The sequence below is a fragment of the Canis lupus genome, chromosome 15 (genome assembly GCF_003254725.2).
Source record: "Canis lupus dingo isolate Sandy chromosome 15, ASM325472v2, whole genome shotgun sequence".
Classification (NCBI taxonomy): Eukaryota; Metazoa; Chordata; class Mammalia; order Carnivora; family Canidae; genus Canis; species Canis lupus.
Window position 1 is genome coordinate 22,945,193 of NC_064257.1, and position 27,802 is coordinate 22,972,994.

The 27,802-nt window shown below is 33.8% G+C and overlaps 1 protein-coding gene across 3 annotated transcripts in view; it reads left to right on the forward strand.

The window, feature by feature from the left end:
* Positions 1 to 27,802, forward strand: part of PTPRQ (protein tyrosine phosphatase receptor type Q) — a 247,193-nt gene that overhangs the window by 145,559 nt on the left and 73,832 nt on the right. For all 3 annotated transcript variants that reach the window (XM_049094355.1, XM_049094356.1, XM_049094357.1), the window contains one exon: positions 12,200 to 12,523. In XM_049094355.1, coding sequence (XP_048950312.1) covers positions 12,200 to 12,523 — 324 coding nt within the window. The remainder of the gene's footprint in view (positions 1 to 12,199; positions 12,524 to 27,802) is intronic.

Genomic DNA, 27,802 nt, shown 5'->3' on the forward strand with positions numbered 1-27,802 from the left:
GGAAGGCTTTTTTTCTTTTCATGTGATTGTTTTCTTTTTTATGTTTTTTATTTGTGGGAAATTATTATGTATATAATGAAATGCACAGAACCTAAGTGTACAACTCAGTGGGTCTTCAGAAATGCATATCCCCATGAAACACCATTCAATAACATATAGAACATTTCCAACTCCCACTGAAAACTCCCTTGGACAGCCACTCTCCAAGGCAACACTGTCCTGATTTCAGTCAGCAAAAGCTATGGCCAATTGTTCTTGAGTTGTCTGTACTCTTGAATGTCTGGTCTGTTTCTTTCAACATAATTGCGAACTCACGTTCTTGTTTCAGTTTTGTTTTGTTTTGTTTTGTTTTTACTATTGAGTAATTTTCCATCATATGAATATTCCATTATTTGTGTGTCTGTTTTTCTGGATATGTAGGTTCTAAACTAAGTATGATGAATAAAACTGCTATAGATATTTTTGTTTAAATCTTTTCTTGTAGAATGACTGGGTCATATTCTAGATGTATGTTTGTGTTCAAGAAACTGAAAGTTTTCTAAAGTGGTTGTCCTATTTTAAATATATACCTAACAGCAATATGTGAAAATTCTAATTCCTTCTCAGTCTCAGTATCAGCAGAATTTAGTGTTAACAGTCTTTATAATTTCAGACATTCTAGCTCATGTAAAGAATTTCTGTCTCATTATTTTTAAGTCTTATTTTCATATCAGTGATGATTAATGATGTTAAATCCTCTTTCTATGAGTTTGACTGTTTTAGATTCCGCACTTGATCTTTCTGTGTCTGGCTTAGTTCACTTAGCATAATGATTTTAAACCTTTCTTCTTTTCAAGTATAATCATTTATAGTGATGTCTCCTCCTGACAATTTTACATAAAAAATCTTGGCTTTTTACTTTCAGATAAAAATATTTTCTAATTTCCTTTGCAATTTATTCTTTGAGCTATGGTTACATAAACATGTTTAATTTCTAATTATTTGGGATTTTCTAGATATTCTCATGTCATAAATTTTTAATTTATTGTCATTGTCAGAGAATATATCCTTAAGACCTAATCTTTAAAAAATTGTTGAGAAATTCTCTATGGCTCAGCATATGATTTATAGTGTTGAATTTTTCTTCCATGAGCACTTGAAAATAATGTATATTCTTCAGTTGTTGGCCTTAATGTTTTCTCTATTAGTTCACGGTGTTTGCAGATATTTTGCATATCTATATTCTTACCACCTTCCAGCCTAATTATTCTATCAATTATTGAGAAAGGAATGGTAAATATCCCACAATGATTGTGGGTTCATCTGTTCCTTCTTTCAGTTCTGTCACTGTTTGGTTCATGTCCTTCAAAATTTGTTTTTTTAAAACATGTGCATATTTGTCTTCTATCTTCGGGAATACTCTTTGTCTTAAAAGTTCTTTTGTTTGATATCAATATAGGCACATGCTCTTTAGTTTATTGTTTGCATCATATATCTTTTTCTATCCTTACTTTTGAATTATTTGTATCGTATTTAAATTGTATGCCTGGTGACAGCAAAGTATGCCCATGTGGACAGCATCTAATTGGGCCTTTCATTTTTATTTTGACTGGCAATCTCTGCTTTTTAAATGGAGCATTTAACCCATTTATATTTAAAGTTATTATTAATTTTGTTGAATTTAGTTCTACTGTTTGTTATTTGTTTTGTCTTATCTCTTTTTTAGTTCCTCTCCTGTTTCTTTCTTGCCTTCCTTTAGGTTAATTGAATAATTTTAGCTATTTTAATTCATCTGTTGTATTTTTAGCTTCTTTGTCTTATTCTTTTTAGTGGTTGCTCAAGGGGATTACAATAGATTTTTTTACTTTGCCATAGCTACTTAATATCATACAACCTCACATAAAATATATGAAATTACAGGGGCACCTTGGTGACTCAATCGGTTAAGTGTCCCACTCTTGATTTTGGCTCAGCTCATAATCTCGGGGTTGTGAAATCAAGCCCCACGTTGGGCTCCATGCTGGGTATGGAGCCTGCTTAAGATTGTCTCTCTTCCTCACCCTCTCCTCCTCCCCTGCCCCCACTCTAAAAAAATTATGTACATATATATAACATATGTATGAAGTTGCAAAAGGACAGTTCCATGTATTTTGCCATACTTTGTGCTATTCATGTCATTCATTTGATATCCATATATTTTAAATAATTTACATATATGTACAATGTAAACTCCACAATTGTACTATTTTTACTTACAGAGTGAGTAGACATCTAAATAGAGAAAAGATCACATATCTTTTCTATGTAATTACTGGTTTTAGTGCTCTTTATTATGGTATCATTTCATCCAGTGCCATACATCTAGTGTCATTTCCCTTTAACTTTCTTAAGACTTTCTTCTTGTTCAGATTGGCTGACTTCAAATTCTCTCAAATTTCATTTACTTAAAAATAGATTTATTTTGCTTCCATTTATGAAAAAATTTTTCACTGGATATAAAATTCTGGATAGGTAATTTCCCTCTACTTTCCCCCCAAGTATTTTTCCCCTTAAAGACATCATTCTTTTGTCTGTGATACATGTTATTTTCTTCTGGCATTTCTCAGGATCCTTTATCTTTTCTTTAAGGCAGTTTGTCAATGATATGGCTAGTGTACTTTTTGTTGCATTTGCTTTGCTAAGGACTCATTTAACTTTTTGTATTGGTAAACTAATATTTTCCTGAAGTTTGAGAAATTTTTGGCCATTATTTTTTCAAATATTTTTCTTTCCTCTTCTATCCTATTTTGACACTTCAATTATAACCTCTTCATATTATCTTTTCAATTTCTGAGGCTTTATTAAATTGTTTCACTTTTTTTCCTATGTTCATCAGATTGGAGTTCTGTTGATGTTTTATCAAGTTTATTGACTATCTTCTGCCATTTTTACACTGGTGTTGTATAAATCCAGTGAATTTTTCATTTCAGATGTATCTTTAAGTTCTAGAATTTTTGTTTAGTTCTGTATTTAATTATCTCCATTTCTCTGCTGAAATTCCCTATTTGGTTTCTAATTATGATTGTGTTTTCTGTTAAGTCAAATTTAAAATATTTATATAGGGATCCCTGGGTGGCTTAATGGTTTGGCGCCTGCCTTTGGCCTGGGGTGCGATCCTGGAGTCCCGGGATTGAGTCCCGGGATCGAGTCCCACATTGGGCTCCCTGCATGGAGCCTGCTTCTCTCTCTGCCTCTCTCTCTCTCTCTATGTGTGTGTGTTTATCATAAATAAATAAATCTTTAAAAAAAGAAAATAAAAAATAAAATACTTATATCGTTTGAAATTCACTTTCTTCTAATTCATCCACCTGAATTATTCTGTGATCTCTTTCTATTGAGCACTTTTTCCTCCTGAGTGTGAGTCACATTTTCCCATCAGTAGTAATTTTCCTACTTGCCCAGTAATTTTTAAACTTATACTGGACATTATTGGTGATGTATTGCAGAAACTCTGGATTTTGCTATCTTGCTCTGAAGAGTGTTTGGTTTGTCTTCTAACAGACTATTAAATTACTGAGTGGTAATTTTGTGAATGTGTGGTTTTGATTTCTCCATTATTTACAGAAGAAATCCTTAACCTGGAGGTGTGGAGTAAAGTCAAATGTATGGCCATTTAGGATTTTAATACAAGGCCTGTGCCACCTACCAATCCCTTAATTTAGTGGAATTGAAACTCCAAATTCTGTCTCCTTTGCACTGGGAAGCAACAAAAATTTCTACTCAGTTTTGCATCTGTATCTTTCCACTGTGTTCCTCAGTGTGTCCTTCATACATGTACAATTAAAAGATTAGCCAAGGATTTTAGACCCAGAATTTAGGTCTAACCCCTCTTTGGCTCCCTCCTTCTCCAGCTACATTGGCAATCTCATATGCCATTCCATAATACCTCAAGCCAAAACCTGATTGTATGTTTCTTTTTTTCCTCCAGGATGTGTAGTTGTTATCTGCAGGAGAATTAGTCTGATAAAAAACTATTGCTATACCATCAGAACAGATCATCAACCTTACTACTTTTGGGCATTGGAATATTTTGATATGAATTTTCAGCTGCTTCTGCAAAATTATTTTTTGCATGATTCTGACACCTCTAGTCATACTGAACACTTTTATATAAAATAGCCTTACTGAATTTTTTGTGATAGGCACACAGAAAGGTGGTTTATGCTGCTATAACATACATGACTCTAAAATAAACAGTGTATATTTTCATTCTTAAAAGTATTTTGGCAATCGGGATTTTTCTGTTGGTTACTTTATTTCACAGAGTCCCTAATTTCACCCCATCCTTTCACCCTTTCTCCTTTATTGATTGTTTCTCTTTCCATCTCTCCTTTTGTTTTCTCTCTCTCCCTCTGTGTGTGTGTGTGTGTGTGTGCGCACATCCACATGTGGGTGTTACAGAATCCTAGAAAACTCCAAATTCTTCTCTTTCTTTTATAAAGCTTTCCCCAAACTTTAGAACTAGGACCCCTTTTTATATATTTTAATCTATCAAGGTTTTCTGTACAGCTACAATCTTAGAAAATAGGAATGGTTTCAGGTAGCATTGCATTACAATCAGCATTGGTGACACTTTTTCATCAATCAACATTTGGTAGAGCATTGGCGATGTTTACTTCTTGAAATCTGTGCACGCATCCATTCATTCGTTTACTTATTCCTTTATTTGTTAAACAAATATTTCTCAAGTATCAATATATGCCAGACATTATTGGCTGAGTTTTTTTATTATTTATTTTTCCCATTCTGCTTCACTGCCCATTAACTACTAACTTGACAGAGGCTAAGTTTTTCATCATCTACTGTTGTGATACTATATATACAAATACTACCCTTAAATGTTAATTCACTCTTATGATTTCCAAGCTTATATATGTTTATTTATCCCAAATTGGCTTTTCTTGACCTCTTAGGCTAACCAAATATTCTCCTCCTACGATATCTCTATTCATGTTAACAAGATATGAAACTAATGTGTCATTTAGTCATATCCATTCTCAAGCAAATTCCCACAAACCAATATATCTTTCTCATTTCTTCATTAGTGTCTATGATTCAATTTCATCTCCAGGTGTTATAGGGTTGTACTTAATAAACAACTAACTCTGCTATGTAATTACTACCCTAAGAACTACTTCTGATAAACTTCTGATAAATCAAAGTTTGAAAACTTTGATTTCAAATCAAAGTTGTCACTTTTGATGGACATTTTTGTGAGATGGCTTAGTATATAGAGATGTCAAACTACTGACTTTATAAAACAAATCAACTCATTTTCCCTCCCAACAGAAAATATATAGTCCATTTTCTTTGCAGCATTCTCCAAAAACAAAACAAAATAAAAGTTTTAGTGAGATATTTTTATAAATAAGTTATATGTTCATCAATACTTGATTTAAGCACTAATATTATTATAGCTGTGGTCCATAGAGTTTTGGGTCCTATATTATCCATTTATACATGCATTAGGATAGACACTTTAAAAATGTTTAGGAAATTTTGTCCTGCATATAGATACTTTCCCAGTTCTTTTTCATTCAAGTGGAATATTTAAGATGACTTTATCTGGCGCACCAATAAAAGAGTGTGTCAACCCAAATTCCCAGTTTCATACTACCACCTAAAATCATTTTTATATAGCATATTTTGATAAATTCTAGCCCAGTTACTCCAAAATCTATCTCTATATTAAACTAGACTGCTAGAGGGAAGAATGTCTGAACTGAATAATTAGAATCTCTGAAGAAATAGTTTTGCAAAAACATGTTTGATAGTTATTCTGTTCACTCACATTGAGAGACATTGTAAGAAAGAGCCAAGTTAAAGATACTTAGCATTTACTATGTAAGGATGTTGTTGAGGATATTGTTCATTAAATTACATGACAACCTGTTTATTTGATGGGTTTTTTTTTTTTTTGCGAGAGAAATACATCTTTCATCTCAGAACCAGAGATAATTTCATTTTCTTGTTATTTGTCTTTATTTACAATCACAAAAGATTTAAAGTCTTGAGTTTTTCCTTTGTATTATTTTCTGTAACATAGAGCTGAGTCATAGCCTACCTCTAGGAAGTATACAGTGTACATTATATCTATTGACCCAATTTCTGGGTTCATTCCATATTTTACTCCTATATCCTTTCTGCCCAGTAAATAAGCACATTCTGCTGACATTCTTTGCCTTTTTACAGAACTCTATTTCCTAATTATTCCTGTTATTTTAATCTGCATTGCACTGCATATATACAACATCTAACCAGTTTCTATCAAATTCTACTTTTCCTAATAACTAGCTACATGGAGGCTCAAGCTTTTCTTTAAGTTTATACTTTACCAGTTAATCTCTGTTGATTGTTCTGTATTGCCTAATAGAGTTTACGTAATCACCTAAACTCACCTCTTAAACTTTCAGTGCCTTTCAATAATACACTTGATGGCCTCCTCTTTTTTTCTTATTACTTCATTAAACCTTCTTTTCTCCAGTCTAGTATACTTTCCAGATCTTGACAATTTGTAGTTAGTTATATCTCTCTCATACTTAATGTACTTAAACATCTTTTTTTCCACGTATCTACTGATTCCTAATTGTTCCTTCAAATTATAGCCCCCAGATATTCTCTTTCTTTGAAACATTTCTTTAAGCATCACCTATTTGTGGTGGTTTCTATTGGCTTAATTACTTTTCAGATATATATGAAAATCAGCTTATTCCACAAGACTTATAATGACTTGCCTACACTGTTCAATGTGAATGATCAGTAAATGTTATTAATTAAATTCAAATTAGTGCAAAATTAATATCTGCTATGCTGAAATTGTTTTTTTGCACTCAACTTTGTGGGAATTTCTATTTTTATATTGACTCATGTTAGTATTGATAAACTGTGATTTTTATTTGTATATGCTCAGATCATATATTAGTACCTTGTGTTTCTAAAAGGATTGTAGATTATTTAAAACTAGTAGAGGCAAAATATTCTTAATAAACTTGGAAACATTATGTTGGTACTTTTTAAAGGTTCATATATATAAATTATAAATATAAATGTTCAGGCATCTGTTTTGTTTGAAAGAAAGTACATCTGTGGTTGAAGATAAAAATATATAGTCATAAAGAAAGAGTTAAAGAAATTTGGTCTTCCATGTTAGTATGCTTAATCAGGTAAGTGAGAAGTTAATACAAACCACCGTAAGAATCCGATCATGGGATGTTGGCAACTTCTAATAATTGATATTCGAAGTTTAGAGAATAATTACACTTCATACACACTTTCATCTTCTATGTGGAACCTACTAAATAGTCACTAAAAACTGACAAGCACTTAAACCTAAAACAAATTTCACTTATATAGTTCTACAGGCTTGCATTTCAACTATGATGAAAGTATTTTACAGATAAGAATAATTTACAAATAAAAATGTAATTTACGGAATACCTTGCCAGTGAATGTTGATCGCTTCATCACAGTTCAGTCATGTTTAGAAAATCTAAGCAAGCTGTGTGATTACTCCAGGAAGCATGGAATGATGTGTTCAAATTAGTACCATCTGTGGATAGAAAAAAATTGAGGTTTTTAGTCATTCTTAAAGAATGGAAATCTGATTCTCCATGCTAAAATGAGTGTAATCCTTTTTGTATCTGTAATTCAATAGGGCAGTTGCTTTGAAATAGTCTAGTTCAAAACACAGTTCATCAAAAGAGAAGATACTGCATATAAATGCTGGTCTTTTTGAATGCCACTGAGGTATCTTTGTTTTAAAAAATTGTGTATGAGTTATGCTAATATATTTGGCTTCAGATTAGATTTATTTCTGGTTTATCTTTCTAAATACATTGGATTGGAAAATGTGGACAAAATTTTGTACCACTTGAAAACCAAAGGACTGTTTCAATGAACCATAATTTATTCATATAGTCAATACTTATTGTGTGCCCATATGTGCCAGACACTGTGTATCTGTGCAGGGTCCATCATTATGCCTGTCACATTGAAGGCAACTCAATTGCTGATACTCTTCCTTTAGTCAGGCTACAAATAATTCTTCTGTTTCTTTGTCAGGTTAAAGTACTATCCTTTTAGACTTTTTTTTTTCCTGCAATACTTATTTGGAAAACACAAGAGCCTGTGGACCAGTATTGATCTGCTGAAAATTTTTATAGGTAGCAAGTTTTGCCATTAAAGTCTTCATTCCTAAAATCTTAACACTGGAGTGGGGAAAAAGTTGATCATGGAACAACCACGGGCAATTTGTCATCCTTTCTGCTGAATTGGAAAAAGGGTCGTTTCTTCTGCCTTCTCCAGTTCATTGGATAACTAACGCATCCCATTTTCTTCCCACCTTTAGTTGCTTAGTAAACCCTAGGTTGAAGTTGAAACATGAAGTGGTGTTTGTTGGTGGACTCAAAAGAGGGAAATGTCTGGATCATACTTCCTGGCTCCCACTGGGAAAGAGCAGAGTCTATTGTTTTAATGCAAATGAAAAGTCTGTATTAAACTTTTCAAATATCCCCACTGCACTTTTATATCCTCACTGCGCTAAAAATCTTGAATCTAGTCCAGAAGGCTCAACATTATCTGATTCTAGCCTACACCTCCAGCTTTCTATCTTCCTATCCATCCCTTGTGGATGCTGCTATGTTCCTTAAGTGTTTCTAATGTGCCGTACTCTCTTCCCCTCAGAATCTTAACACATCCTCATATTTTTCATCTGGGAAGCTAATCTTATCAGTTCTCTGATTAAATTAAAGCCTTTCTTGACCATCTATCTAAATGAAATCTTAGTTCCTAGAGATGTCTTAGACTGTTTATCTTGTTGGCTTCTTCCAAGCCAACAATGGGTAAATTCTTGTACATCAAATCTGTTTCTTACTTAAAATATGTTGTTTCTTCTTTTGTAATGAGCCAAAGAAAACTCTGTTTTTAAAGGACTCAATCAGGTCCTCTGGATAATCTTTCCCTATTTTATTTATTATTTATTTTTTAAAAGTCTTTATTTCAATTTCAATTAACATACCGTACAACATTAGTTTCAGGTGTACAATATAGTGATTCAGCACTTCCATACAACAACTGGTACTCATTACAAGTGCATTCCTTAATTGATTTGGTTTCTTAATTACAGATGAAAATTTTTTTCATATCAGCACCTATATCAGGGCTTGGTTGAAAAACTGGATGAAAAAAAAAAAACTGGATGAAGATGAGTATACAGTGGCCAGGAATCTTGGGGGACACGTACCTACATAAGGGTTAGACATAAAAAGACAAATTGACCAAGATCATCTCTAAACTTCCTTCAAATTATGTTTCTGTCATCTTCTGATTCATTTGCCAGTTCCATGAATTTAACTACAAAAATAAGTCTAAAATGTATTTCTTACTGCTACCATCGTATTTCTTTATTTTTCTGAGCATACCTAGTAGTCTATGAATTTGTCTCTTTTCCTGTAGTGTAATTACCAGACTAGGCTTGATAAAATGTACTTCTGGACATCTCATCTTGACACCAAAATAGCTTTCCATTGCCTGACAAACTGTAAGTTCCCCTAACACAGTATATCCTCAGGTTATTGTGTAGCCTTTCTCTTTTTAATTGCCAATATGGCCTATAAATCATAATTGAACTTGACTAGATCACATTACCCTCTCTCTAAATCTCTACCTTAACAATCATTAAATCCTATCTCACATGCCACCTTTTCTCTTAAGACTATTCCTGAACCCCAAGATCATTCATGTCTTTGATTTGGGTTAGAATATTTTGAAAATTTGTCTTATCTTTAGGTGGTCTGAGTTCAGACTTAGTGGCCAAGACTTGAATAAATTCTAGAAATTCTACTTTTTATCGAAATTCTATTTTTTAATCAATTCTAAAACTGATTCCTCTATAAGGTAAATTTTCCTTTAAAAAACTTTTTCTCTAATTGCTTTTCTGCATAACTAAAACTAGAAGAGAAGGTATGTTGTAGGCAGTGTATCAGGTATTCAGTTTGTAATCTACTTTAAAGGTTAATGTTCAATTAAATACGCTAAGATTTGATGATAAGTGTTAGTAATGGAAAATAGAGTAATTGAATCTGATCATATGACTTTCAGTTATCTGCTTCTTGTTTTCCATTGCATTAGACTTTTTCTTTTCTTCCAGATTTAGGCAAATATATGTGCAATGTCTGTAGATAATTTAATAAAAATTTAAGAGGAAATTTAAATTTTTAACTAAAGTCTAGACGTTTTTACAGGACTCCAGACTCATGTATCGATCTATCTGACATCTCTTTCTGGATATCTGATAGGCATTTCAAAGGTAACATGCTCAAAATAAATTCTTAATCTCCCTCCCCAAAGCTTACTCCTTCCACATAATCTTGTTAATAATGACTTCATCCTTCTGTTTGCTCAATCCAAAATCTTTAGAGCTTTCCCTCTACTCTCTCTTTCCTTATACTCCACATGTCACACATCAGCAAAGCCTGCCAGCTCCCCTTCAAAATATGTTCAGTATCTGATGCTTCCTTTCATTTCTGCTGCTGTGATCCCCATCACGTCGTGATCTGTTGTGTTGACATTGCAGCAGCCTAATTGCTCTCTCTGTTTATATCCTTATCTCCCTTCAATCTATAATCAGCACAGTAACAGGAATGATTCTATGAAAATATTTTAAAGCCTGTCATTCCTCTACTCAAATGAATGTTGTGAGAGTGTCCTACAATGTCATATACAATTTACCTTCAATATCTCTTCAATTCTTGCTAGCCACACTGGCTTCCTTGTTATTCTTCAAATATATCAAGCACGGTTCCAGCTTAGGGCCTATAATTATGCATTTTCCCCTGCCAGGATGTTCTTTTTTCAAGTATTCCCATGATTTGTTCCCCCACCTTCATCAGGAACTTCATGTCTTCTAATCAATGAGGCCTTCTCTGACTAGTTAGTTAAAAATTTCAATATCTTTGGATCATCTCTGTCTCTTTCTTCCATTCCTTATTTCTCTCCAAGACACTAATCATCATCCAAAATGCGATCGATATACAATACTTATACTTTTATTGTAAATAACTATCCTGAATGTAAATTACACAAGGGCATGAACTCCTATTTGGCTTATTCGTTGTTTACCCAGCAGATACAATAGCACTTAGCACAAATTAGGTGTTCATTAGATATTTATTGAATCTTGAATTAATATGGTACATTTAGGAATGAATGAGTTATCTAACTCATTTATTTTCTTATTTTTAAGTGTTATTATACCATATCATTTTTATGAATTATGTAATTTTCATACATGTCGTTATCATTCTATATCTTAGTCTTCTGAGCAAAAGCCCTTGCACACACTCAGGGAAAGACATAGTTGAAAAAAGTGCTTATCTCACTTAGTTCATTGTTCTTTCATATTACTAACTGTAAGGTGCTTATATTATGTGTTCAGTAAATGGTTATCATCTTGAATCCTTAACACCAGGCTCAGAACCTCACACACGGCATGCAAATAGTAAACCAGTGGTTAATATGAAATCTAATAAATTACTCCAAGTAGGACCATGTGATTGTAGATGATATAGATACCTTTGTGTATGTATTATCAGTGTGCCAGATGATGTTCTAGAAAGTGTTTTGTCAAATTGATTGGTCACTTGGTTTTGTCAATTTAAAATATATGCAAGATAAAAAAAATCAGAGTTATATAAATTATTAATTCAGCTAATAATATTGTTTATTTAGAATTATTGTATAATCAACATTTACTATATATCAGATGTATTTGTGTCCATCTGAACATTTAAATGTAAGTATGTCTTTCTTGGGAACTGAATCTTAAAACTCAGACAATACCCAGGAAAGTGCAGAAGATTAAATGAGCATGTAACTTTCTTTTCTACTAGTGTTTATATATGAAGCCAAAGTAAGTTTACCTGAGATTCGGATGAGTGATTCTGGGAGCAAAATTGAGCATTAATCAAGTCACAGTTGTTTTGTCCTCTACCTTTTGAACTGGTGGCCTCCGAAGAATAATCTTAAGGTTCTGCCCATTAAATGTGGTGATACTAAGGGCAGTTGTAATAAAAAATTGCCACTAGGTGCATAATAAAGAAATATTTTTGAATCCATTTCTCCCTTCTGTTTAACAATTTTTGGTAATTCTAATTGTTTTCCATTTTTCTCCTTTATTTTTTAGTTCCCAGTATTCCCACAAATATTACTTTTTCTAATGTTCAGGCCACTAGTGCAACATTAACATGGATGAGACCTGACACTATTTTTGGCTACTTCCAAAATTACAAGATAACCACTCAACTGCGGGCTCAGAAATGCCTAGAATGGGATTCTGAAGAATGTGTTGAATATCAAAAAATTCAATACCTTTATGAAGCTGACCTAACTGAAGAGACAGTGTATGGATTAAAGAAATTTAGATGGTACAGATTCCAAGTGGCTGCCAGCACCAATGCTGGCTATGGAGATGCTTCAAATTGGATATCTACACAAACCCTTCCTGGTCGTAAGTATTATCTTCTATATATGTTGACACGTTTGCATTCAAGAACAAGCCCTTCGAATGCTTTTCCACAGATCACTCAAAATATAGGTAATGATTGCTCTTGCAACTTTAGTTTTATATTTTAAAACTAACTAGATACCCTACTTGCTTAGACATCATTAATCGTAATTAGCTAAATAAATTTCTATTGCTTATCCTGAACACTAGCTACATGGAATTGTAGTGGTTTCCATGAAAAGGAAATAAATAAATATATTTATTTATGAATATAAATACATTTATATTTATGAATATAAATATATATATACTGATATCTATTAAATTGATGATTTTTACATAATATAATTTTGTGTAAAATCACTGAACATGAAAATTACTAAAGTCGTGTATTAACCAATGCATGTAATAACATTTGTTTTTAATTTAATTGAATCCCAGTGGGAAATTCAATTTCAGATATTATTAGTTAAGGCTTTTCTCAGACTTTCAGAGTTGACCAAGGACTTAGAGTCTTTCCTTGAAATAAAGCATTATGGGCCTCTCTTATAGGCTGTATTATATATATAGCCTGTATATATATATATATATATATATATATATATATATATATATATAAAATTATTATTATATATTATTAGGCTATACTGATTGCCACTGAGCACTCTTTGGTCATGCCTACATTTTCCCTTAATATGTGCTCTGATGCTCTGCTGCTTTTAGGCCAGACTTTACAGCCTTTTCAGTGACTTTAGGCACACACACATACACACACATGCATATACACACATGCACACGACACAGCTGAGACAGATCTGCTGGCAAACAGCTTTTCAGCTTGTGCTTTATATCCATATAAAATTCTGAGGCAAAGAAATACCAAGGGTTCAACTCCTAGCTTGAGATGTGAAGAAGGAAAAAAACACAGAGAAGAAATAAAAAATAGTTTCTGATCATTATTTTGCCATCTGCCCATCTTTCTGGACTTTTGTATTCAAGAAAGAGCTCTTTAAATACCTTTCCATAGAAATCATTCAAAGTATGGGTAAAAATGCTATTGTAACTTTCGTTTTATAATTTAAAACTAACTGGTTACACTACTTGGTTAGATAACAGGATTAACCATGAGTAGGTAAATTTCTGTTATTTATTCTGAACACTATCTACATAGAATTGTAATGGTTTCCATGAAAAACAAATAAATTTCAAATCAAGTCCTACAAGCCAGAGCTCTGAGGAATGTCTGCACTGCCTGAAATGCCATTTCCACCCCAAGCCATCCTGAGCAAATTTCAAGTTGGCCTGGTTACCCAGCTCAGTACCATCCCATGTAAACCATCCAAAGAGGGACCTTATGTTACCATTCTTTTATCTTAAGCAAGATTATTACTAGATTATTCCTTTCAGATTCAAATCACATTTTCCTAAAAATTTTTGGTATCTATAAGTAAACACACACACAGACTTTCAGTGATGAAAAGGTGCTGTTGTAGGCCTTTGTAGTCCTAAAGGCTTTATATTTTACATCACAAACTATATTCCCAGGAGTACCTAGTATAATTTTTATGTAGTAAATTTCCAACCAATATTTGTTCATGCAACTCAACATTTGAGATAGAATCCAAACAACTCAGCTTTCAACACATTATCACCTCTCCTCCTTGTAGCACTTTGACTCTTAGTTTCTGTAATCTCTGCCCTTCTTGTTTTTCTCTTATCTCCCTGATAGCCCTTTCTTAGTTTCCTTTTCTTGTTCCTTTTTTAAATGTAAGTATTGAAGTGCCCAGATATCTATATTTGTACATTTTCTATATCAACACACAGCCCGTAGGCGATCTTACCTTGAAGTGACCTTATCCTGCCCTATGACTTTAAAGTCTGCTGATACAGTGATTATTCTCAAATATTTGTTTCTAGTTCTGATTCCTCCCTAGAACCTCCCTAGATTACTATATTTGCCTGATCAACTGACATCATTCGACATGTGTATCACATATATCTTTCAAAATTTAATGTGGTCTAAACACCAAACCTCTCATCCTCCAATCTACTCTATCTCAGTAAAGTGCACCACTACTCATCTGTTACAGAAAATGAAAATCTAGGCCATGTTCTTTTCCTCCTCAATTCTTTCCAATGATTTATTTCAACTGTGCCATCTAAACATGTCCCTCCATTTGCATTGCAATTGTACTAATCCTATCCTTCATTACTATTACCACTGCATTAACCTAACTGACCTCCTGAGCTTCCCGGGCTGATCTTTCTAAAACTGAATCAGATGATGTCACTTCCTTGTTTGAAGCCATCTGATGAATTTCCATTGCTTTAGAATAAAATTCAAATTTCTTAATATGATTAACAAAGTCCTAGATGACCTGGCCCTTACCTAACACTCCTAACCTCATCCGTAACTACTTTCCCACTTATCATTACTCACTCTCACACCGGACACTTTTTTCTGTTGCTTGAACACACTAAACTCCCAGGCCTTGGGCCTTCCACACACTGTTCCTTTTGACTGTAATGTTCTTTCACTTCCATCTCTGTATAAACAGCTTTTTATATAATGTGTATGCCTACTTAAATGATTCCTGCTCAGAATGGATTTCCCTGACCACCCAATTTAAAATAGCTTTGCCATCTTTTTCTAGAATATCATGCTATCTTAACGAGCATTTGTAATAGCTTTTCACTTTTATTTTCATGTTTTTAGAATCTGTCTTAACTATTGCTATTTCTCATTGCCTAGAGAATGCTGCCTGTTAAGAGTAGGTACTCTATAAATATTTCCTAAATGAGTAAAACTTGAATAGTAAGCTAAAATGGGTAGGGGAGAATGAACTGTTTTCCAGTTCGGGCGATACTGAGGATGATGGTGCCATAACACAGAGAAGGAAAAAAAAAAAAATGGAAAACTCAAATTTGGATTGGGTTTAGTCAGTAAGTATGGTTATTTTAAACCTATTGGTTTTGAGAAGAAATAACTATTCTAATCCAATTAACTAGAAAAGAGAAAGAAATACATGCTCGGGAATATGAATGTAGGAAAAGCTAGGGATTTTAATCTAGTTCCATCAACCTGGAAAATCACAAGTGAAGATTTGATTAAAAAATTGGACACTGATGGGGTGGTTAAGCGTCTACCTTCCACTCAGGTCATGATCTCAGGGACCTGGGATGGAGTCTGCTCCTCCTGCTGCCTTTCCCTTCACTGTGCATTCTCTCTCTCTCTCTCTCTCTCTCTCTCTCTCAAATAAAAAATAAAATCTTTAAAAAAAATGGGACACTGACTGAATGGATAAACTTTAGAGTCCTGGGGCAACTGGAAGTTAACTGAAGAGGTACTATAATGAATGAAGCAGGCTTATGTAACGCAATTGGGAGTGGTGGAAACTGTGACAAATTAACAGAGATCGTGTTGTCTAAAGGCTTATTACTGTCCTATAGACAAAAGGACAGTTTTTAGAGAAATAGGAAATTTAGATTTTTTTTATGTGAAAACACTGTTTTTTGCTTATGACAATCTTTTAAATTTAAAATCATTTAGTAGTTCAAAATAAACACATCAGTAGCCCAGACCTGGCCTGTGGATGGCTACTTTGTAGCCTTTAGTTAAAATAGACCTTCTACTGCACAGACCATTCGAGGATTCAGACACAGGATTCCCATCCTACTCCTTACCATCATCTTACTTGGATAGTACCTGCTTTTACCCGCTATAGTGAGCCAGCAAGTGGGTTTTTTGAATGCATCATCCCTTTGAGCACTCCAGATATAATGATCAATGTTCAATTAGCATAAAATGACAACATGATTAATTCAGAATCTGCTAAATGAAACTGCGAAGTTGAGTTTTTAAAGAATCTCACATTCTTAAATTAAAATTTAGGAATTTTTCCATTTGAGTGTCATTGCTTCCAACCTAGTCTCCCTTCCTTCTTACCCCTTTTTAGGTGTGTGATCAACTCACTAGAATTTGGTTACTTTCAATTTCCTACTATTCCATTTTGCTCATTTTGGTCTAAAGGAAATATGATAAAGTATTACAGACTTTTCACAATCAGTGTGTTTTTTTTTAAGCATTATTTTCCTAGTTTTACCAGTATGTCTCTCATTGTCATTGGTGGTTGGTTGGTTGGTTAGTTCTTGGTGTGATGGAGAAAGTAATCTTGGCTTCTCTTCACCCCAGTTTCCAGGTCTTGACTAATCCACAGAGCACCTCTCTACAAAGCACTAGTTTGTCTTTTATCTGGTACTTTCTTACTCTCTGAATCTCGTATTTCATTGCCACAATTTGAATTCACTATCAGACAATACTTGAGCACAGAAGATATTTATCAATATTTAAGTAGGTTGTCTATACTACTCCTATTCCCTTTCTCTTTTTTCCCTCTGCTTGAGAGCTAATTTTCTACTCTGTTGTTTATCAGTAGGATAATAAAAGTTTTCCTATTTTAGTTCCAGAGAATACATGGAAAGTGCCTTTCTACCACTGTGATTAAGAGAGAAAAGTAAAAAAAAAATTATATATTTCAGAATTTGTGACAACATACATATGATTTTTCTTGGCATTTGCAAACTTACTAGCTTTTCACTTGAGTATTCTTTGGGGATAATAAATTGTGTAAGTTATGAGAATGAGTTGATTACCCCTTTTTAGTCTTAGGAATTGAGAGGACATATATACACACACACTATATACACACACACATTTACATCTGAATTTCATAATTGTACAGTAAAGGAAAAATTGTATTTATTATATTAAACCCAGGAGAGATAATCTGAAATTGCATTTGATATGGAAGAAGGAAAGGGGTACCTGGGTGGCTCGGTGGGTAAAGCATCTGCCTTTGGCTCATGTTGTGATTGCAGGGTTCTGAGATTCAGCTCCATATCCCCGCATTGGGCTCCCTGCTCAGCACAGAGTCTGCTTCTTCCTCTCCCTCTGCTTCCTTCCCCTGGCTCATGCTCTTGCTTGCTCTCTCTGTCTGTCTCCCAAATAAATAAATAAAATCTTTAAAGAAAGAAAGACACTATACATATTATTGCCAGATAATATATATGATGAACTAACTAACGTATAAGAATAAAATAAATTAGGGGCACATAAGTGGCTCATTAGGTTAAGCATCTTGCCTTCAGCTCAGGTCATGATCCTGAGATCGAGCCCCACATTGGGTTCCCTGCTCAGCGAGGAGTCTGCTTTTCCCTCTCCCTCTGCCCCTGCTCTTGTTCTCTCTCTCTTTCTCAAATAAATAAATAAAATATTTTTAAAAAGAATAAAATAAAGTAGCCAGGTAACAAAAAATCTTGAAGAACAGAAATGCTCTTAAGATAAAAAGTAAGTAATGATTAGGCATTTATTCTGAATATTAAAGTGAAAACTTTAATAACTTACTGAAGATATTTTGTAAACATAAAAAGTAATCCAGAAGAAAATTAATGTCTTGTATTATCAGTCATAATTCAAAAAAGTGTTATGTTGTTTCACAATCTGATGTAAGAAGATAAATTCATGAAAATGAACAATTTCTCCCAAAGATAAGAAAGACTAAACAACACTAAACAACAATATAAATTAATACAACTCACTATTTTCATATATGTACACTTCTAATGGCATCAAGTTGCACACAAGCACGTAGTAATAGACCCTCATATCAAAACCTGGAACTTCTTGAAAAGGAGCTAGAAATTGATGGCTAGTTTGATATGAACTTTTCAAAATTTTTAATTCAAAATTCAAAAATTAAGTAACTCTAAAAAAACCACCCCATCATAAAATGTTCTGAAATGGCCAATAGAATAAGAAAATATGTATTAATATCTCTCTTTGAGCTCATGAAGAGCACTCAAATTGAAGATCCAGAAAGCAAAGTTAAAATGCACACTAAGAATTAAATTGGGTTATTTTCTGAATTTGAATCTACCACTGTAAACCAGAGGGAAGAAAGGAAACAATATTCAGCCAACTCAAGCTAACATTTCTTTCTCCCACATACTCTGATCTAGATAATGGAAGCCAAATTGCTTTTCTCCTTAAGTCATCTGTATAATAGCCATAACTCTCTACTTCATGCTGAGTGTGTATAGATACAAACATAATCACAAAAATTACAAATGGCAGAAATATTTAACTGGAGACATTAAAGTCTTGCAGATTATTCTACTCATCTCTCTCTTTTTTTTTTTTTCTGATTACCCTTATACTCAAAAGCCATTTGAGTTGTGCGTGGGGGAGGAATGTAGAATGGAAAGCTGTTAAATATCTCCATGGTGCGCAATAAGTACTTATAATGCTGAGGAAATGTACAACTTTAAAAGAGTGTGGGTGTGAAATTAGTATGGAATGAAATGGGACTCTCATAATGTGCATCTCCTATAGACCACCAGGACTGGAAGACAGCAAGAAAGGAGAATTCCTGGGGTAACACTTAGGTTGTGAAAACCACAGGATACCATACTCATGAGGAATTTTAACTACCCAAACATCTGTTAGGTTAAAAAAAAAAATTTCAACAAAACATGCCTCATCAAAGAGGCTTCCAAGGAATGCAACTTTATGATCTAAAAAGAAGAAAAACTAAATAGAGGGCAAATGCGCCTTAACATTTTTAAAAATAGGAAATGGTTACTGAGTTACTATATAGTCAATTATTTTCCTTAATTTATCCTAAATGGTGTGATGCACTTACAATGTGATAAGCGCTATCATAACAAAGGTAGATATTATCCCTTCTATAAAGAAGCAATTATATAAAGATAAGAAGAAATGTTAGCCATAAATAAATAGGAAAATAAAATCCAAGACATAAAGAAGCCCATTTGGTAGCAATGCATTTTTAGAATGGCTCTAACCTGCTGCCACCAGAGGAAATGAATATAATTTATTTTAGGCACAGTGGTTTTGTACTTCTGTGAAATTAGTTAGATGCTGTTGAAAGTCTTCTCAGTTAGTTGCCTGAGACTCCCAAATGTGTAGTCCAAGAGGACATGTCTCTTCTAGACCTGTAGATTGAAGTTGCTGGTATGACTACTTAGGTTGCCACAGACACATCAGACCTTGTATTACCACTGCCCTTGCCCCACTGCACACCTTTCCTGCCTGTGTGTTCCCTGTTCCAGTGCATCATACCATTGTTTGTTTAATTGTTCATGCCAGCCTCCTAGGAATCATTAATTCTTTCTAGTTGTCTTCCATTCTCCTCCCCCAAGTCCACACCTGAGTCCTATTGAATTTACCTTCTAAGCACTGTCTTGAATTTGTTTATTTTCCTCTATTCAGAGTCTCTAAATCCAGACTCTTAAAATTAATTTTCTAGATTATTACAAAAGATATCTAAATGATCTTTCTGGTCTAATTTTCTCTACCCTCCTCTACCCTCTACCTGAACCCTCTACCTGAATACAACTATCTGACCATGTTATTCCCCTGCTTAATAAAATCTTTGATTTAAGTTTTGTTTTCCTGTTTTGCAAAAATGATACTTCTTGGTAGCTCTATAAGGTAGGTCATCTGTGATTGATTTCTCTTTTCTTTTTTCTTTTCTTTTCTTTTCTTTTCTTTTCTTTTTTTCTTTTCTTTCTTTTCTTTTCTTTCTCCAGCTTCCTTTTCTTTATATCTCACGCCAGGCATTTCTTATGCAAACCCTTCTATGAGTTCCTCTTTCCACTCCCACTTGAAAGTTGTTTCCAAAGTACAGAACATTTTGCTTTGTAATTGTTTTTCTCTCTCTTTTGTAGAATTCTGAGCTCCTTAAAAGTAGAGAGGACAGGGGGGCCTGGTGGTATAGTTGGTTAAGCCTCTGACTCTTGGTTTCAGCACATATTATGATCTCAGAGTCTTGAAATCAAGCCCCACGTTGGGCTCCACACTCCACATGGAGACTGCTTGAGATTCTCCCTCTCTCTCTCTCTCTCTCTCTCCCCCTCTCTCTGCCCCTCTGACTCATGCACTATTTCTCTCTCTAAAATAAATAGATTAATTTAAAAAAACAGAGATGACTAGGTTATCATGTCTTATGTATGTTTCCATCCTCCTGCCTACTCAGTATCTAAGACTAAATGATTATGGCATTTGGACTTCAAAAGACATTTTGACTTAATGTGAAAGTATTTCAATGCCAAAATTCTCCATTGCAAAAAATTCATCCCAATTCTTTGCTTCATTTTTTTTGTCTGTAATTTGTCTTTCAAATAGTTACATGGTTATAACCAAAATTAAAATTCTCCCAGTTACTTTCCACGTTTAGCATGTTCAGCTTCTTTATTTCACAAAACCAGTCTATTTTGTATTGCCTATATTATGTTTATGTTTCCTTTTCATTAGCGTAGGAAGTATGATTACTGCATGTAGGAAAGAACTATGCATGTAGTAAATTGAGAAATACTTCAAATAATAAAAGAAAACAATGTGTGCATATTTTGGAAGCATTAATGGTATCTAAATGATTAACTGAAAGAATAAACTTAATAAATTTGTATAGCAAGATGGGATCATAGTAGATTGTTAGTCCATGAAGAAAACAAAAAAGAACAATGTCTAAATTTTCACTGCTAAATATGATTACAAAGAGAAGCTATTTGGATGAAATCATAATTTAAATAGCATAATAATAAGTATATAAAATTAAAGAATTTAATAGAGCACTCAACTATATATTTAACCCAGAAGAGCTTTTGCCAGGTTATTAAACAAGTTTTTAGAGCTTAAATAAAAATATTTTTAAATTCTGTTACATGAGCACATTGAACATATTTTTCAGCAAAACCACTAAAAATCAAAGGATATTATAAAGATCATCAGTTATTTTTTGTCATTAATATTATAGAAAGACTGGTTATCATAAGGAAAAAATGAGAAAAATATCTTTCCCCTAAGTATAGATAACTGCATTTTATTTTTCAAATATTCAGATGAATTCTCTCATCTTCTCATCTCAGACTTCAGATCTCATGGTGAATTGAATTTATTTGGACTCCTGAGAATCTTTTTTTTTTTTTTTTCCTTGGTTCCAAAAGACAGGATGAAGTTAGGCTTAATTCTTTGTGATTTTCAGTCATTAATCTCAGTTCATGTCTGCCTCAGTATTAGGCCCTGGGTCAACAAAAATTCAGCTCCATTTTCTTCTGGATTACTAAGGAAGTGGGGAAATGTCTAATTAGATTATGGGAAACTCCCAAATCTGAAAAGAGCATATGATTGCTATACCTGGTAGTTTAGGGCACTTATTGGTTGGACACAGTAATTGAATCGAGATCCCTTGGCTGAGTCATTAGGAATAATGACTATAATAGCTAAGCTTATCAACTGTTATGTGCTGCTTCTAGTCTAAGAACTTTGCACACATTGATTCATTCATGAACGTCATTTATTTCTAGGGCAGAGTCTGTGCTCTTAGGACTTGGGCAAAGCCTCCTGGTGATATGAAAGTACCACAGAAAACAAACAAACAAAACAAAACAAAAAAAAGCCAGAGAGGTGCTAAGTAGAATTACAGAGAGAAGATACTCAGGTTAAATTATAATTTAGAGAAAATAACAGTAAGCATATAAAATCAAACTGTTTACTAAAGTATCCAACTCAATATTTAGTGTAAAAAAAAAAAAAACCTTTTGCCAAACCTTAATCAAGTTTCCCAGAATATAAATAAAAATATTTTGAAATCCCATTTGCATAAACAAATGCAATGTCTCTTTCAGCAAAAGCTCTACGAACCGAACAGTTAAAGGAAACGTTAAGGATTATCACTATGTGGTATTATTAATGAGAACTAAAACAGACCTGGAGATATTAGACAAGCTCTTAATATATAATTAAACCATCTCCATTCCTAAACAGATTGGATGGGACTTCTCTTCAAACTACACTTTCATTTCTTTTCTCTTTACTGATATATCTGATAGCTATTTTTACCCTGCATACAATGAATGGAAGGATGAAATAGGGACAATTATCTTGGCCCCAACAGTCTATTGTGGTGATAACCCTATCTGATATGGTGATGGCCTTATCTGTATTATTCCAGGTGGTTTCTTCACAGAACTTCTGTGTTCTTATAGAACACATGGCCTGTTATTACCGTAGGAACTTTGGGAATGAGAGGGAGTGACAGTAGGGAGAAACCTCTTCATGGTTACCCAGTATTAAAAGAAGTGGAAGGTAGGAGGAGACTAGTGTGTGGAGTATGTGTTGGCTGGATGCACATTTCCATGTTATCACCACAAGCACCCAAGCCCACCTCCACTGCTTCAGTAGCCCTCACAGAAGCAGTAATTTAATCCCTACTCAGTCTTCTGGTTTAGTTAAATCTGGGGTGTGACTTCAGAATTTGCTTTTCTAACAACTTCCCAGGGAGTATTAATGCTGCTTGTGTGGAGACCCATTTTGAGAACCACCACTATAGAACGTTATTTTATAAACACGATGCTATTCTAGAAAAAGACGTATTAATCGGATCCTAAAAGCAATAGTACTAATATTAGAATATTTTTATTCTTAACTCGCATGGCTAGTGTTGGAACTGAGAGTTTTTTGTATTTTGTTTTTGTTTTGTTTTGTTTTTCTCAAGTTAAACCAGACTGAAATGACTCAGAAAATTACTCATTACACATCACAGAAAATGGTCATTCAGTGAGGTCTAATACTGTGGACATCCCTGAATCATACTCAGTACTCATCAGTCTGATTAGACATTCTTAGGCATATGATGCCTTTGTGATGCCATCTTGCTGTTGGAAAATTAACTCTGAGACAAAATTAAGATCCTGTAGAATAGTAGGAAATATTTTATACACCAACCATAGCATAACATACTAGGCAGTGAGATCCCTGGGCTTACCAGGGAAAGAGAGCTGATTAGTGTAGTATTGTAACCAGTAGGCTATGTCCTAGGATGCTCTTGGCCTGCATGCATATGGTTAATCTAATTGCTGAACTTCTTCAGGTCTCTTGATGAGTTGAATTATTTAAAATGCAAGGAATCCACTCAAACCACCCAGCCAATTAAATTTACTCTAGTCCTGAGAGACATCTAAAACTGAAAGCTAATTCTTCCAGGTGTGCTGAATCAAAGCCAACTCACAGTCCTATGGGCTAATACTGCATAAGCTGAGAAAGAATGGAGTGCTTCATGTAGTGATGACAGTAGCTAGGAATGTGGTCGTCCACGCTACCAAATCCTGAAAACAAAATACCCTGAAGGATAGCCCCTTGAAATAAGCTTTAAGTTAAACTTATATCCAAATAGATATAGATATTTAAATCACATGTGTGCAGAGCTCAAGATTTTCTGTCTTGTGAGTTGTCAAAACATTTATTTATGTTTATTCTTTTATGAAAGTCATGATAGCATGGCGCACTAAAAGACTATACAGTATTTTCTACATTTTTCATCATTAAATTCTCAGGGATCTGTAGAAGGCAAAGCTACTAATAAGTCTTTGAATGTGCTTATTCTGAACATATAGTATTAGACACACCAAAATATATGGTTCTTAATCAAACTGGCATAGACTTGGGGGCATTAAAACTTATATGTACAAGGCAAAATGATGGTCTATCCAGACTCACCTTTCAGCTAACACACTTAGCATGGGGACACAGATGGATGGGAAAGATGACCCTGACCCACATAAGACCCACATTCCTGTGCAAGGATAGAAGCATGATAATCAGGAAATGATGGTTGTTAGTTACAGAAAATGCATTATTGTGAAAACCAGGGGAAAAGTGCTTATGAGAGGAAGTGATTGGATTATGGGGAATGAGAGAATAAAGATAGATCATTCCTACTGAGTAAATTGCTGTGATTTATAAGAGAAAGGGTATAGTGATATCTTGGCCCATTACTGACTAGATTCATTTCACAAACAATCCTAAATCAGAATGTGACAGTTTATGGGGAGACAAACAAAGTCTCCCAAAGATGCTTATATGTTACTGGCATATTTTCATCTCCCCATACCTTTACTGCTTTAAGCTTCCTTGGTTTTGGTGGTTGGCATTTATGATTGTAATTTTGCATTCCTCCTTATGTGACTCTAATAGCAGGTTACTAAACATTGGAATAAAAGAGAAAATAATACCTATTTTATTATGTATTTTTGGCATTTTGATAATTTCCAAAAGAATACTACCTAAAAGAAACTTGCAGATATTATGTACTTAAAAGTATACTTTTTATTAAAATAACTAGATATTGTTTTATAATAGATGAACATTTTAATGTTCTGTATATTTCTCTTAAATTATCTGTGAATTAAGTGATTGTCTTTAATTGCTTTATACAGATGAAATAATGTTATATGCATATACTATATTCCTAAAGCAGTTTAGTAATATATGTGTTTACTCTTTTTTTTTTTTAATTCAGATTAGGAGTTCTTATCTCATGATATGCTGATCCTTCAAGAATGCAGATTGATATATACATTCTAATAGAAATTTTCCACAAAGGATTCAACACAGGAAACACTTGTATTAAAAAAAAAAAAGGCAATTTCATCAAATTTGCTGAAAATGCAAATGTTGCTTAGAGTGTTTCCTTAAAAAAAAATATGTCTTTGGAAAAAGTTCAAGAAATGGCATTAAAGCACAGCTCAGTGAAGGGCTAAATACCCTGCCTTTTTTATAATGATTGATTAGTGTAAAGAACTGAAAATTTTAGTAGTCCAATTGGTTAGTGTCATGAATGATCTTTAAATGTCATTTTTCTCTCAGCTCTGCTTGGGGTAGCAGATGCTCCCTGATGAGGACTTGATTACTAGTATTTAAGGAATGATTGCAGGGTTGACATTTTCCTATGAAAGACAAGAATTGAAGTAAGGCTTCATACTGCTTTCTGAGCCAGGCTACTGGCATACTTACGAGACTAGCCAAGGTTTCCTATAGGCAATGGTTTTGGATTTGCCCTCACTGGAGACCTGAAAGATTCAAACCACAGAGCAGAGGGGACATGGGCATATTAATTTGGAAATATTTCCAAAGACAGGCTATTATCAACATAATCCCAGAAAAATCTCATCAACTTTCTTAGTCACAGAAAATTCTCAGTAAACCGTGATATCTCGGCAACAATAATATACTGTCTTGTCTGCCTGCTAGAGTTAAATTAATTCTAATTAATTAAAAGTTTGGTTTAAAGGTTAGTCCCAACAGCCATTGAATTGATATATTTTATAGAGGTAAATGAATTAGATCCTGGAGATAATATTTCCTCTTTTTCTCTAATTAAGTTTGACCCATCTTTCTAGTATGAGTTAGATATCAAGTGTCAAAATCGATAGAGGCCCCTTTAGTCCATAAAAATGTATTATGGCATTCATTGTCTTTTTACCCATGATAACAGTTCTTACAAAGACCCTGATACTGGCGTTAAACTGGCTCCCATTTCTTCTACTCATTCTGACCTGGCTTTGGCCTCACTGGAGTCCTTGTTAGTCCTCGAATAGAGCAGTCAAAATCCTGCCTCAGGGCCTTTGTATTAGCCATAGTTTTGTCTGTGACACTGTTCCTTCAAACATTGCCATGCTCCTTTACCTCCTTCAGATCTTTGTTTTAAGGTCACCTGATTATAGCAGCATGCCCTGACCACCATATTTAAAATAGTAATTCGCATCAGCACCCCTATTCTTACTATCCTGCTTCATTTTTTTCATGATACATATCACTTTCTGACATATTATATAATTTACTTACATATTAGTATTAACTTATCTAAATTCTTATATATTCTTTGTCTACCTCCACTAAAATAGAGGTTCTGTGATCTTTAACTCTTCAATTTTCTTCTCCATCACCAGCACTCCAAAAATGCCCACCATATAACAGGTATTCAATAAGTAGTTATTGAGTGAAGAAGAGCATTTACATTCTAGAAACTATAAGGATAGGTCTAAACTGTGTCCATTGCTTCTGTAGTCTTTGTGTCTTCTCAGTGTCTGACACACAGAAGGTGCTCGATCAATATTTGCTGGTCAGATGTACATATAGATTTCATCAAAAAGCCAACAGAACATTTGAGTGTAACTAAAGAGAAAGGGAGCCTAAAATAGTTTCTTGAATTTAAAATACTTTAAATTTGTGGCCTGTCAGAAAATTGTTCCTTTCTATAATGGTTCTTACCAGGCTCAAAGGGAGGTTTTGCAAAAAGATTAATAAATGTTAAATGACAAAAACACTATTAATTAATCAGCAAATGTCTTAATTAATTTGTACTTAACTTCTAGCCCATCCCCATTTATAAAGTCAAAGGCAGCAGAAGACAGGCCATTAAAACCTACAAACCATCTTCTATTTTGCAAAAGCAAATTTCTCCATGAGGAAAGTATGCAGTAATGATCAGGAATGGTGTACCTGGTCCTGAGGCCTATCCACTCCTCGCTTCACATTCTGAATAGAGAGATTCAGAGATGATATTTGTTATTTTGCTACTTGTTAAGGCAGGCATAACATTTCTAAGGAATATCCAGTTGGAAAGGAAAGAGGGTTGTCACTATTAAATATGAAGTGCACTATTCTGTTAGGGCATCCAAAAGCAATTAATTATGCTAGTGGCAGGAGACCTCTCATAGCTCTCATTTGTTATATGTAATTATCTAAATGAATTATGCTACAATTTGAGACACCTTTCATAAATCTGGAATCATAAAATTAGAATAAATAAAGACTGAAAATCTTAGGATACGCAGGTGTGTTTGCCGGGATTCCATGATCTCTCTACATTAGTTACCAGAAATATCATGTACCCAATTCTGTCATCATTATTAGCACTTCTCAGATGATCAGACCTCTGAATCCTGAAGAATCTGCTCTTCACTCTCTCCTGGATGCCTCCTTGGGCCATATGGACTAGATCTCAATGTTCAGAGTATTGCACAAGGGTCAGGAAAGGTTTGCATAGGAAAGACATGTTATAGGTTTTGTACCTCAAAGGCATTTCCCACAGAAACTTCCTTATACATGATAGGTAGATTCCTCTATTGTTACATCTGAATATTGTTTTAAAATATTTTAATGCTACTATTAAATATATATTTTTATGGCCGAATTGGGTACCTATATTCCACACATAGTATCTCTCTTGGAAACATTTTCCAAGAGAAAATGCCAATGAGTGCCAATAACACACTCATAGTTAAAAAAATTGTCACTACCATTAACATTTTAAATAACTATCTGATGGTGAAATAAACCTTTGGCTCTCTTCAGAGCATGTGATTCACTTGAATCAGATATGTTTTGCTCTATTTATGCTCTCAATTTGTAAGAAACTA